At 58.9% G+C, this 14,629-nt stretch overlaps 1 protein-coding gene across 2 annotated transcripts in view; it reads left to right on the forward strand.

The window, feature by feature from the left end:
- RNF8 (ring finger protein 8) overlaps positions 1–2,498 on the forward strand; it is a 39,894-nt gene extending 37,396 nt beyond the window's left edge. For both annotated transcript variants that reach the window (XM_069768280.1, XM_069768281.1), the window contains exon 8: positions 2,026–2,498. In XM_069768280.1, coding sequence (XP_069624381.1) covers positions 2,026–2,279 — 254 coding nt within the window. In that variant the 3' untranslated portion in view covers positions 2,280–2,498. The remainder of the gene's footprint in view (positions 1–2,025) is intronic.
- Positions 2,499–14,629: the final 12,131 nt, after the last annotated feature.

A 14,629-nucleotide genomic window follows, 5' to 3' on the forward strand; every position in this document is an offset into this window, starting at 1 on the left:
ATCCATCAACCTTCTCACACTGCTCTGGCTTCAAGAGTGGTGTTCATCGCCCCCCTACAAAGTGGGACAGGAATCTAGATCGACACGATGTGTGTGTTTGTTCTCCTGCGGCAGGCACAGTTTAACCTTACCTTTGTGCTCACCATCAGCATCGCGTCCACTTATCCGTCCCTTACCACGCGCCTTGCCCATTTCAAATTACATATGATATATCCCTGTTGAGAAAATGTTGCATTATTACTATAGCAGAAAAATGTGCCCACTACAGATGGACGTATAAGACTGCAGTATCAATGTAGCAATGAGATTTATAACCAAACTTTTTTGTTTTGTCGGCACAACTCTAGCACAATAAATGCCGAATAAAATTTCCCTGCTTAAAAAAAATGCTGTATTACAATGACAGGAAAATTTGCCCACCTCAGATGGACGTATGAGACTGCAGTATCGATATAGCAATGCTATTCGGATCCAACCAAGTCTGGCTGTAGCTTTTTATGCACAACTGCCGCAGTATAAATGATTTATAATATTTCCCTGCTCAGAACAATTTGCAGGATTAGGAGTAAAAAGATTATTATTGGCCCTGAGAAGAGGGTTTGATCTGAGTTGCAGCAGAAAGGAAGTACTATTCACCCTATCCTGTCCTACACGATCCCTTCAGCAAAAACTCTCCCTAAGTGCTGCTAACAGGAATACTATTGATTATCATTAGTCCTAAGAAGGGCAGTTTCACTTTGCAGAAATATAAATGTGATTGAATCCCTAGCTAACACGCAGATACAATTCTGTCCCTCTCTCACCAACACCTTTCCCTGCTCTGTCTGTGTCTGGGGTACAGTGTGACAAGCATGGCATCCCTTGTCTTGTATAGAACTGATGATGCTACATGGCTATGGCATTACATGGACCGTGAGGCAATCTCCACATGTTCATTGGCTGTCTAAAAAGTGCCAAACGTGTGTGGCGGGGATTCGAGCTTGTCAATCCCATACTTGGTCATTTTTTTAAATAATGATGGTATCAGACACTTTATCAAATGTTTTGCTGAAATCGAGGTATACTATATCTACCGCATTTCTCTGATCCACCCAGTCAGTGATTCCATCATAGAGGGAAATTAGATTTGTCTGGCATGAATTGTTTACTACAAACCCATTCTGGCTCTGGTTAATTACTGTATTTTTATCCAAGTACTAACATACATGCTGTTTAATAATTTGTTCACACACCTTTCTTGGTATAGAAGTAAGGCTCACTGGCCTGTAATTTCCTGGCTCCGTCTTCTTTACTTTTTTGAAGATGGGGTCAACATTTGCCCTTCTCCAATCTTCTGGGACTTCTCCTGTTCGCCAACACTTTTCAAAGATTCTGGCTGGTGGTTCTTCAATTTCTTCTGCTAACTCTTTTTTTTGTATCCTAGGATGTAACTCTTCTGGACCAGGATATTTACATTCATGTAAATTAGCTCCGTGTCCCCTCATTATCTCTCGGTTTATGGATAGTGTGGATTATTTTCTTCCTTCAATGGCTCCGTGAAGCTCATTTGATGTTACATTTGCTTTCTTAGAGAACACAGATGCCAAATTGGGAATTTATAAGTTCGGCGTCTCAATATTTTTGACCACTTCACCCTTTTCATCCTGTAAAAATCCTATAGCATCTTTGACTTTTCTTTTGCATTTGACATACCCCCCAAATCCTTTCTTGCTGCTTTTAGTCTCCCTCACAAGCCTCACTTCATTACTGGCTTTAGCTCTTCTAACTCGTGCCCTGCATTCCCTGCACACAGAATTATATTCTTCTTTAGATTTGCCCCCTCTTTCCATTTAATATACGTTTCTTTTTCCTTTTTAACAATTGATAAGTTCTGTGTTCATCCATCCTGCTCTCTTTAATGCTTCCAATTCTTCCTTCTTTTCAGGACTGTTACTGATTGTGAGAATTTCATTTAGTATAATCTCCCCTCCTTCTTGGATGGTTCCCCGCTCTGCAGTGTGTAACCCTCTCTCTGTCTCTTCGCAGATCAAGAAGAGGCGACCACCCACATCTCGGTCCTCTCGGACACTGAGGGCAGCCCCCTTCGCTCTGACTTATCCATTCTGTCCAGCAGTGAGGACATGGACGACCTGTCTGACAGTGAGGAGATCCACAGCTTCTTCTCTGAGGATGAATTTGACAGTGACGATCGGGAGGATCTGTTCTCTGATGACTACATGTATGATGATGATGATTATGATGATGACGATGAAGACTTCTTTTCTTTAGCATTTGATTAGGGGTCGAAGGAGCGGGCGCATTAAAATCCTGCAACATTCACTGCCCTTGCTAAGATTTAGTTTTTCGGCTGCAGGTGGAGTGAAGAGCGTTGCGCACTGTCGGGAGGGCGTTATTTATTTTGTATTGGGTACTGTACGGGATCTGACCGACTCTGGGTCTAATTGTAAATTGTCTGCATTTTGTTCTGTTAATACAATGATTACACTTGTTCAGTTACCCGCCGGTGTTGGGGGTCTTCATTTGTCATATCTGCTTCAACCCTGTTCTGTGGGACCACGGGTCACCATATCCTCTCCACCCTGCCGAGTCATTGGTCGCTGTAGTTGCACCGCACCCTCCCTGCTGGGTCATTGGTTACCATGACTGCACCGCCCCCTCCCTGGTCATTGGTTGCTATGACTGCACCGCCCACTCCTTGCTGGGTCACTGATCACCATGACTGCACCGCCCACCTCCCTGCCGGGTCACTGTGTGTACATCGCCTGTGCTCTGCCGGGTCACTGCAACTGCACCATCCCCGCTCTGCCCGGGTCACTGGTCACCATGACTGCATCGCCCCAGCTCTGCCAAGGTCACTTGTTGCCGTGACTGCACCGCCCCCTGCTCTGCCCGGGTCACTGGTCACCATGACTGCATCGCCCCTGCTCTGCCCAGGTCACTTGTCGCCGTGACTGCACCGCCCCCTGCTCTGCCTGGGTCACTGGTCGCACCGTGACTACATCGCCCCTGTTCTGCCCAGATCACTGGTCGCGCCATCACTGCATCGCCCCTGCTCTGCCCGGTTCACTGGTCGCACCGTAACTACATCGCCCCTGTTCTTTCCCGGGTCACTGGTCACGCCATCACTGCATCGCCCCTGCTCTACCCGGGTCACTGGTCACACCGTGACTACATCGCCCCTGTTCTGCCAGATCACTGGTCGCGCCATCACTGCATCGCCCCTGCTCTACCCGGGTCACTGGTCACACCGTGACTACATCGCCCCTGTTCTTTCCCGGGTCACTGGTTGCACTGTGATTACATTGCCCCTGCTCTGCCCGGGTCACTGGTCGCTGTGACTGCATCGCCCCTGTTCTTTCCCGGGTCACTGGTTGCACTGTGATTACATCGCCCCTGCTCTGCCCGGGTCACTGGTCGCTGTGACTGCATTGCCACTGCTCTGCCCGGGCCACTGGTTGCCGTGACTGCACTGCCCCCCTCTGCCCATGTCACTGGTCACCGTGACTGCATCGCCCCCGCTCTACCCGGGTCTCTGGTCACCATGACTGCAGCGCCCCCGCTCTGCCCGGGTCACTGGTCGCCATCACTGCATCGCGCCTGCTCTACCCGGGTCACTGGTCGCCATGACTGCATTGCTTCCTCTGCCCGGGCCACTGGTCACCATGACTGCATTGCTTCCTCTGCCCGGGCCACTGGTCACCATGACTGCATTGCTTCCTCTGCCCGGGCCACTGGTCCCCGTGACTGCACTGCCCCCCCCTCTGCCTGGGCCACTAGTCGCCGTGACTGCGCCTTGGGCTGATTCCAAGCCTCTATTCTTTCCATGCTCATCACTGTCTGCACCTACATAACGGCCGGGGCGCAGACTCTTCACCATGCTTTACACTTCAGCTCTGCTTCATGCAATGGTAAATCACGATTGTGTCCCACCAGAGGATGCCCTAATAATTCCATTGAATCCGCATCTTCCTTCCTTTGCGTCACTGCACAGTTGTGGGGGTAATTATCTGGGGTCCGGTGAAGCCCCCTCTGCCAGGTTTGTTGTTCCTGTCCCTTCCGGTGAGTGTCAGGATCCGCACCCCTGGGACACCTCACCCGCGCCCCACCTGGAGGCCTCAGAGCCCACGTGCCCTGACATTAATCATCTCGTTGGACTGGTTCTGTGGGTCCATGATTAACCCCTTCAGTGCTGGACTCTGCACACTGGGAACCACATTGTAATACAAGTCTGTGCCTGCTGCGCACTGTGGACCCTGGCGGGGATGACCGTGCAGATTAGTGGAAGCACTGAGAGTTCCAGCTGCCGCGGTCAGAACATTGTCCCAAAAAAGTATCTGGATATTAGGGACAAAAGGAACGATAAAAAGCTCTAATACCAGATGCCCGGGGCCAGGCAAAGAAAGATCGGTCATGGTGCTGCCACCTCCAGGAAATGAAGTGTCCAGAACCCGCTGACCACCAGGGCCCTGACCGTGTACCACTGACCACCAGGGGCCCCGGACATGAGCGTGTGCCACTGACCACCAGGGGCCCGGACATGAGCGTGTACCACTGACCACCAGGGGCCCGGACATGAGCGTGCACCACTGACCACCAGGGCATTCACTGTGCTGTCCACCAAATATTTTAGGTTCCTCTGGAGCACTTTTCTCTGTCTGATTAATGGTTGCAGCAGGAAGTGCTTCACCTCCAGAGCAGAACTCCTCATGGCTGATCTTATCTGTCCTGCTGGGGGAGGGGATGACGCTGCGACCTTTGTACAGATTGGTTTCACTTTACTGAAATATTACAAAATTTTGCAGATTTTTCAGAGAAACCTTCAAATAAAATAATCCGAGAAATTCATCAGCAGCGAAAGCACAAGGCAGCCTGTCCGCTCACGCCATCCTGCAGCCTGTCCTCCGCTCACGCCATCCTGTCCTCCTCTCGCGCCATCCCGCAGCCTGTCCTCCGCTCACGCCATCCCGCAGCCTGTCCTCCGCTCACGCCATCCTGCCCTCCGCTCACGCCATCCTGCAGCCTGTCATCCGCTCACGCCATCCTGCCCTCCGCTCACGCCATCCTGCAGCCTGCCCTCCGCTCACGCCATCCTGCAGCCTGTCCTCCGCTCGCACCAGTCCTGCAGTCTGTCCTCCGCTCGCACCAGTCCTGCAGCCTGCCCTCCGCTCACGCCATCCTGCAGCCTGTCCTCCGCTCACGCCATCCTGCAGCCTGCCCTCCGCTCACGCCATCCTGTTCTCCGCTCACGCCATCCTGCAGCCTGTCCTCCGCTCATCATCCTGCAGCCTGTCCTCCGCTCACGCCATCCCGCAGCCTGTCCTCCGCTCGCACCAGTCCTGCAGCCTGTCCTCCGCTCGCACCAGTCCTGCAGCCTGTCCTCCGCTCGCGCCATCCCGCAGCCTGTCCTCCGCTCACGCCATCCCGCAGCCTGTCCTCCGCTCACGCCATCCTGCAGCCTGTCCTCCGCTCACGCCATCCTGCCCTCCGCTCACGCCATCCTGCAGCCTGTCCTCCGCTCACGCCATCCTGTTCTCCGCTCACGCCATCCTGCAGCCTGTCCTCCGCTCACGCCATCCTGCAGCCTGCCCTCCGCTCACGCCATCCTGTTCTCCGCTCACGCCATCCTGCAGCCTGTCCTCCGCTCATCATCCTGCAGCCTGTCCTCCGCTCACGCCATCCCGCAGCCTGTCCTCCGCTCGCACCAGTCCTGCAGCCTGTCCTCCGCTCGCACCAGTCCTGCAGCCTGTCCTCCGCTCGCGCCATCCCGCAGCCTGTCCTCCGCTCACGCCATCCCGCAGCCTGTCCTCCGCTCACGCCATCCTGCAGCCTGTCCTCCGCTCACGCCATCCTGCCCTCCGCTCACGCCATCCTGCAGCCTGCCCTCCGCTCACGCCATCCTGCAGCCTGTCCTCCGCTCATCATTCTGCAGCCTGTCCTCCGCTCACGCCATCCTGCAGCCTGTCCTCCGCTCGCACCAGTCCTGCAGCCTGTCCTCCGCTCTCGCCATCCCGCAGCCTGTCCTCCGCTCGCGCCATCCTGCAGCCTGTCCTCCGCTCATCATCCTGCAGCCTGTCCTCCGCTCATCATCCTGCAGCCTGTCCTCCGCTCGCGCCATCCTGTCCTCCGCTCACGCCATCCTGCAGCCTGTCCTCCGCTCATCATCCTGCAGCCTGTCCTCCGCTCACGCCATCCCGCAGCCTGTCCTCCGCTCTCGCCATCCCGCAGCCTGTCCTCCGCTCATCATCCTGCAGCCTGTCCTCCGCTCATCATCCTGCAGCCTGTCCTCCGCTCATCATCCTGCAGCCTGTCCTCCGCTCGCGCCATCCTGTCCTCCGCTCACGCCATCCCGCAGCCTGTCCTCCGCTCTCGCCATCCCGCAGCCTGTCCTCCGCTCATCATCCTGCAGCCTGTCCTCCGCTCATCATCCTGCAGCATGTCCTCCGCTCATCATCCTGCAGCCTGTCCTCCGCTCGCGCCATCCTGTCCTCCGCTCACGCCATCCCGCAGCCTGTCCTCCGCTCTCGCCATCCCGCAGCCTGTCCTCCGCTCATCATCCTGCAGCCTGTCCTCCGCTCTCGCCATCCTGCAGCCTGTCCTCCGCTCACGCCATCCTGCAGCCTGTCCTCCGCTCGCACCAGTCCTGCAGCCTGTCCTCCGCTCACGCCATCCTGCAGCCTGTCCTCCGCTCTCGCCATCCCGCAGCCTGTCCTCCGCTCACGCCATCCTGCAGCCTGTCCTCCGCTCTCGCCATCCCGCAGCCTGTCCTCCGCTCATCATCCTGCAGCCTGTCCTCCGCTCGCACCAGTCCTGCAGCCTGTCCTCCGCTCATCATCCTGCAGCCTGTCCTCCGCTCATCATCCTGCAGCCTGTCCTCCGCTCATCATCCTGCAGCCTGTCCTCCGCTCGCGCCATCCTGTCCTCCGCTCACGCCATCCCGCAGCCTGTCCTCCGCTCTCGCCATCCCGCAGCCTGTCCTCCGCTCATCATCCTGCAGCCTGTCCTCCGCTCTCGCCATCCTGCAGCCTGTCCTCCGCTCACGCCATCCTGCAGCCTGTCCTCCGCTCGCACCAGTCCTGCAGCCTGTCCTCCGCTCACGCCATCCTGCAGCCTGTCCTCCGCTCACGCCATCCTGCAGCCTGTCCTCCGCTCTCGCCATCCCGCAGCCTGTCCTCCGCTCATCATCCTGCAGCCTGTCCTCCGCTCACGCCATCCTGCAGCCTGTCCTCCGCTCACGCCATCCTGCAGCCTGTCCTCCGCTCATCATCCTGCAGCCTGTCCTCCGCTCTCGCCATCCCGCAGCCTGTCCTCCGCTCATCATCCTGCAGCCTGTCCTCCGCTCATCATCCTGCAGCCTGTCCTCCGCTCACGCCATCCTGCAGCCTGTCCTCCGCTCGCACCAGTCCTGCAGCCTGTCCTCCGCTCACGCCATCCTGCAGCCTGTCCTCCGCTCACGCCATCCTGCAGCCTGTCCTCCGCTCTCGCCATCCCGCAGCCTGTCCTCCGCTCATCATCCTGCAGCCTGTCCTCCGCTCACGCCATCCTGCAGCCTGTCCTCCGCTCACGCCATCCTGCAGCCTGTCCTCCGCTCATCATCCTGCAGCCTGTCCTCCGCTCTCGCCATCCCGCAGCCTGTCCTCCGCTCATCATCCTGCAGCCTGTCCTCCGCTCATCATCCTGCAGCCTGTCCTCCGCTCACGCCATCCTGCAGCCTGTCCTCCGCTCGCACCAGTCCTGCAGCCTGTCCTCCGCTCACGCCATCCTGCAGCCTGTCCTCCGCTCACGCCATCCTGCAGCCTGTCCTCCGCTCATCATCCTGCAGCCTGTCCTCCGCTCACGCCATCCTGCAGCCTGTCCTCCGCTCACGCCATCCTGCAGCCTGTCCTCCGCTCACGCCATCCTGCAGCCTGTCCTCCGCTCATCATCCTGCAGCCTGTCCTCCGCTCTCGCCATCCCGCAGCCTGTCCTCCGCTCATCATCCTGCAGCCTGTCCTCCGCTCACGCCATCCTGCAGCCTGTCCTCCGCTCTCGCCATCCTGCAGCCTGTCCTCCGCTCTCGCCATCCTGCAGCCTGTCCTCCGCTCACGCCATCCCGCAGCCTGTCCTCCGCTCATCATCCTGCAGCCTGTCCTCCGCTCACGCCATCCTGCAGCCTGTCCTCCGCTCACGCCATCCTGCAGCCTGTCCTCCGCTCACGCCATCCTGCAGCCTGTCCTCCGCTCATCATCCTGCAGCCTGTCCTCCGCTCTCGCCATCCCGCAGCCTGTCCTCCGCTCGCACCAGTCCGCAGCCTGTCCTCCGCTCGCACCAGTCCTGCAGCCTGTCCTCCGCTCGCACCAGTCCTGCAGCCTGTCCTCCGCTCATCATCCTGCAGCCTGTCCTCCGCTCACGCCATCCCGCGGCCTGTCCTCCGCTCATCATCCTGCAGCCTGTCCTCCGCTCATCATCCTGCAGCCTGTCCTCCGCTCACGCCATCCTGCAGCCTGTCCTCCGCTCGCACCAGTCCTGCAGCCTGTCCTCCGCTCACGCCATCCTGCAGCCTGTCCTCCGCTCATCATCCTGCAGCCTGTCCTCCGCTCACGCCATCCTGCAGCCTGTCCTCCGCTCATCATCCTGCAGCCTGTCCTCCGCTCGCACCAGTCCTGCAGCCTGTCCTCCGCTCATCATCCCGCAGCCTGTCCTCCGCTCACGCCATCCCGCAGCCTGTCCTCCGCTCACGCCATCCCGCAGCCTGTCCTCCGCTCATCATCCTGCAGCCTGTCCTCCGCTCGCACCAGTCCTGCAGCCTGTCCTCCGCTCATCATCCTGCAGCCTGTCCTCCGCTCTCGCCATCCCGCAGCCTGTCCTCCGCTCATCATCCTGCAGCCTGTCCTCCGCTCTCGCCATCCCGCAGCCTGTCCTCCGCTCATCATCCTGCAGCCTGTCCTCCGCTCTCGCCATCCCGCAGCCTGTCCTCCGCTCATCATCCTGCAGCCTGTCCTCCGCTCATCATCCTGCAGCCTGTCCTCCGCTCACGCCATCCTGCAGCCTGTCCTCCGTTCGCACCAGTCCTGCAGCCTGTCCTCCGCTCACGCCATCCTGCAGCCTGTCCTCCGCTCACGCCATCCTGCAGCCTGTCCTCCGCTCATCATCCTGCAGCCTGTCCTCCGCTCACGCCATCCTGCAGCCTGTCCTCCGCTCATCATCCTGCAGCCTGTCCTCCGCTCTCGCCATCCCGCAGCCTGTCCTCCGCTCATCATCCTGCAGCCTGTCCTCCGCTCACGCCATCCTGCAGCCTGTCCTCCGCTCGCACCAGTCCTGCAGCCTGTCCTCCGCTCACGCCATCCTGCAGCCTGTCCTCCGCTCACGCCATCCTGCAGCCTGTCCTCCGCTCTCGCCATCCCGCAGCCTGTCCTCCGCTCACGCCATCCCGCAGCCTGTCCTCCGCTCATCATCCTGCAGCCTGTCCTCCGCTCACGCCATCCTGCAGCCTGTCCTCCGCTCACGCCATCCTGCAGCCTGTCCTCCGCTCACGCCATCCTGCAGCCTGTCCTCCGCTCATCATCCTGCAGCCTGTCCTCCGCTCTCGCCATCCCGCAGCCTGTCCTCCGCTCGCACCAGTCCTGCAGCCTGTCCTCCGCTCGCACCAGTCCTGCAGCCTGTCCTCCGCTCGCACCAGTCCTGCAGCCTGTCCTCCGCTCATCATCCTGCAGCCTGTCCTCCGCTCACGCCATCCCGCGGCCTGTCCTCCGCTCATCATCCTGCAGCCTGTCCTCCGCTCATCATCCTGCAGCCTGTCCTCCGCTCACGCCATCCCGCAGCCTGTCCTCCGCTCATCATCCTGCAGCCTGTCCTCCGCTCACGCCATCCTGCAGCCTGTCCTCCGCTCACGCCATCCTGCAGCCTGTCCTCCGCTCTCGCCATCCTGCAGCCTGTCCTCCGCTCATCATCCTGCAGCCTGTCCTCCGCTCTCGCCATCCCGCAGCCTGTCCTCCGCTCATCATCCTGCAGCCTGTCCTCCGCTCACGCCATCCCGCAGCCTGTCCTCCGCTCGCACCAGTCCTGCAGCCTGTCCTCCGCTCGCACCAGTCCTGCAGCCTGTCCTCCGCTCATCATCCTGCAGCCTGTCCTCCGCTCTCGCCATCCCGCAGCCTGTCCTCCGCTCATCATCCTGCAGCCTGTCCTCCGCTCATCATCCTGCAGCCTGTCCTCCGCTCACGCCATCCTGCAGCCTGTCCTCCGCTCTCGCCATCCTGCAGCCTGTCCTCCGCTCATCATCCTGCAGCCTGTCCTCCGCTCTCGCCATCCCGCAGCCTGTCCTCCGCTCATCATCCTGCAGCCTGTCCTCCGCTCACGCCATCCTGCAGCCTGTCCTCCGCTCGCACCAGTCCTGCAGCCTGTCCTCCGCTCGCACCAGTCCTGCAGCCTGTCCTCCGCTCATCATCCTGCAGCCTGTCCTCCGCTCACGCCATCCTGCAGCCTGTCCTCCGCTCGCACCAGTCCTGCAGCCTGTCCTCCGCTCATCATCCTGCAGCCTGTCCTCCGCTCTCGCCATCCCGCAGCCTGTCCTCCGCTCATCATCCTGCAGCCTGTCCTCCGCTCACGCCATCCTGCAGCCTGTCCTCCGCTCTCGCCATCCTGCAGCCTGTCCTCCGCTCATCATCCTGCAGCCTGTCCTCCGCTCTCGCCATCCCGCAGCCTGTCCTCCGCTCATCATCCTGCAGCCTGTCCTCCGCTCACGCCATCCTGCAGCCTGTCCTCCGCTCGCACCAGTCCTGCAGCCTGTCATCTGCTCATCATCCTGCAGCCTGTCCTCCTCTCGCGCCATCCCGCGGCCTGTCCTCCGCTCATCATCCTGCAGCCTGTCCTCCGCTCGCACCAGTCCTGCAGCCTGTCATCTGCTCATCATCCTGCAGCCTGTCCTCCTCTCGCGCCATCCCGCAGCCTGTCCTCCGCTCATCATCCTGCAGCCTGTCCTCCGCTCATCATCCCGCAGCCTGTCCTCCGCTCATCATCCCGCAGCCTGTCCTCCGCTCATCATCCCGCAGCCTGTCCTCCGCTCATCATCCCGCAGCCTGTCCTCCGCTCATCATCCTGCAGCCTGTCCTCCGCTCACGCCATCCCGCAGCCTGTCCTCCGCTCACGCCATCCTGCCCTCCGCTCACGCCATCCTGCAGCCTGTCCTCCGCTCATCATCCTGCAGCCTGTCCTCCGCTCATCATCCTGCAGCCTGTCCTCCGCTCGCACCAGTCCTGCAGCCTGTCCTCCGCTCATCATCCTGCAGCCTGTCCTCCGCTCATCATCCTGCAGCCTGTCCTCCGCTCACGCCATCCCGCAGCCTGTCCTCCGCTCATCATCCCGCAGCCTGTCCTCCGCTCATCATCCCGCAGCCTGTCCTCCGCTCATCATCCCGCAGCCTGTCCTCCGCTCATCATCCTGCAGCCTGTCCTCCGCTCACGCCATCCTGCAGCCTGTCATCCGCTCATCATCCTGCAGCCTGTCCTCCGCTCACGCCATCCCGCGGCCTGTCCTCCGCTCGCACCAGTCCTGCAGCCTGTCCTCCGCTCGCACCAGTCCTGCAGCCTGTCCTCCGCTCATCATCCTGCAGCCTGTCCTCCGCTCATCATCCTGCAGCCTGTCCTCCGCTCGCACCAGTCCTGCAGCCTGTCCTCCGCTCGCACCAGTCCTGCAGCCTGTCCTCCGCTCATCATCCTGCAGCCTGTCCTCCGCTCATCATCCTGCAGCCTGTCCTCCGCTCACGCCATCCTGCAGCCTGTCCTCCGCTCATCATCCTGCAGCCTGTCCTCCGCTCACGCCATCCTGCAGCCTGTCATCCGCTCATCATCCTGCAGCCTGTCCTCCGCTCACGCCATCCCGCGGCCTGTCCTCCGCTCGCACCAGTCCTGCAGCCTGTCCTCCGCTCATCATCCTGCAGCCTGTCCTCCGCTCATCATCCTGCAGCCTGTCCTCCGCTCGCACCAGTCCTGCAGCCTGTCCTCCGCTCGCACCAGTCCTGCAGCCTGTCCTCCGCTCGCGCCATCCTGCAGCCTGTCCTCCGCTCACCCCATCCTGTCCTCCGCTCACGCCATCCTGCAGCCTGTCCTCCGCTCATCATCCCGCAGCCTGTCCTCCGCTCGCACCAGTCCTGCAGCCTGTCCTCCGCTCACGCCATCCTGCAGCCTGTCCTCCGCTCATCATCCTGCAGCCTGTCCTCCGCTCATCATCCTGCAGCCTGTCCTCCGCTCACGCCATCCTGCAGCCTGTCCTCCGCTCATCATCCTGCAGCCTGTCCTCCGCTCACGCCATCCCGCAGCCTGTCCTCCGCTCATCATCCTGATGACGTCATGTCTGCACGTATCTGACAGGAAACACACTGTCGGCAGGTAACGTGCAGGCGAGCCATCGGGTGTGTACAGGCCGGCAGGTAACGTGCAGGCGAGCCATCGGGTGTGTACAGGCCGGCAGGTAACGTGCAGGCGAGCCATCGGGTGTGTACAGGCCGGCAGGTAACGTGCAGGCGAGCCATCGGGTGTGTACAGGCCGGCAGGTAACGTGCAGGCGAGCCATCGGGTGTGTACAGGCCGGCAGGTAACGTGCAAACGCTTTGTCATCTGCGCTGCCCATCCCCCGATACAGAAGTGGCGGCATCCCTTTAATGTAATGCACAGAGCTGTGCAGTTCTTCACATATCAGGTCTCGTAAAGCAATTAGTGGTGCTTAGAATAACACGGTGTATTGTTTCAGAAATGGCGCCACTGCGGCCATGGTCTTGCCCGGTATTACAGCTCGGCTGCGTTGTGGTGATGCGCTGTGATGATCGTCCTATGAAGCTGCCTGTGCCCCCTGATATTCCGGCATCGGTCCTGCATTGTGTCTCGCAGCCGCCTCCTGCTCACACCCCGCTCTTTATAGGCTTATAAATGAGGTGACGGCACATAGACGTGTAATGACCCAGGGTGACACCTTCCCCTAGTGTCGGGCTGGGGCCATTTATTGGGGAGGGGTGAGACATGGAGATCGGGGGCCGGCGCTGCCCCCACATTCTCAGCCTATGATGCTCAGTTCTGGGCGAGTATAAGATGAAGATGCTAATGAGCTCCGGCCCAGAAGAAGTTGCTGCAGCTCATTTACATATTTCTCCCAAGGAGCATTGCCTGTAAGACTCGCTGCAGCCCCTGGATCTCCAGAAGCGGCCGAGAGGACATGTTGCTAAACGCGCAGACAGAGGTTCCGTTCAGGGCACCATGAAAGCTGGGCGACAACCTCTGAAGACACCGATCATTGGGTCTTGTTCACATGGCGGAGTCCAGTTTCCAGGATTTGGAGACTTCTGGTCCAGTTGGATATAAAATGTCATTATCCTCAGCGTCCGCCGTCACACAGGAGCCGACACTCTAATTGCCTATCACTCCCATCATTACAGAGGATGTGTCACAGCTGCTCAGCGCTTCATGTCCGGTCCGCTCCAAACCTGATGATGAGGATGATGGTGATGACGGTCAGGGCTGTAGGTCTGGCGGACACAAAGAAGGGCTCCTGTGCAAGAACAATCAGTGGGCCCTCGGCGGCCCAAGAGCTCCTAAAAATGCAAAATTGCACCCGCTTTGGAGGTCGAAATGGGGCCCTTTACCTCTTGGGCCCCTGTGTGGCCGCACAGGTTGCACCAATCATGTCCGCCCCGGGGTGGCAGCTCCGGAGCAATGTGTTGCTCCTCTAATGATGGTGGTTGTGGCAGTGATGAGGGTAGTAGTTCTGGTGACTTGCAGGCAGGGCCGGTGTCGACACCCGGGCAAGTTCCAGGTGGGGGAGGGCCCACTCACTGTCGGGGACACCGACGCGCTATGCCCCCCCCCCTGCCCACTTGCTCAGGGACCAAGTACTTGCGATACCTCTCCCCGTTCTTCTACATCTTCTGACTCTGTGACGTTTCAGGTCGGAGGGCGCAATGACGTCACTATAACGCGCTCTGCTCTGAACAGTCACTGCAGGGAGATGAAAGGTCGATGCTGAGGAGTCCAGACCTCCGGCCAGCGAGGAGAGGTGAGTATTTCATATTTATGTTTGAAGCAATATATGGGGCCCATTCTGTATGGAGCAATATATGGGGCTCATTATTCTGTATGGAGCAATACATGGGGTACATTGTACTGTATGGAGCAATATATGAGACCCATTATATTGTATGGAGCATTATATGGGGCCCATAATACTGTATGGAGCATTATATGGGGCTCATTATACTGGATGGAGCATTATACGGGGCACATTATGCTGTATGGAGCATTATTTGGGGATCATTATATTGTATGGAGCAATATATGGGGCTCATTATAGTGTATGGAGCATTATATGGGGCTCATTATATTGTATGGAGCATTAAATGGGGCTCACTATGCTGTATGGAGCATTATATGAGACCCATTATATTGTATGGAGCATTGATATGGGGCCATTATACTGTATGGAGCATTATATGAGACCCATTATATTGTATGGAGCATTATTTGGGGATCATTATATTGTATGGAGCATTATATGGGGCTCATTATAGTGTATGGAGCATTATATGGGGCTCATTATAGTGTATGGAGCATTATATGGGGCTCACTTTATGAAGGCTTTGCGCACTATGGTGCTGCCCTTTTTTCCGCAT

This window comes from Ranitomeya imitator, chromosome 5 (assembly GCF_032444005.1).
Source record: "Ranitomeya imitator isolate aRanImi1 chromosome 5, aRanImi1.pri, whole genome shotgun sequence".
Classification (NCBI taxonomy): domain Eukaryota; kingdom Metazoa; phylum Chordata; class Amphibia; order Anura; family Dendrobatidae; genus Ranitomeya; species Ranitomeya imitator.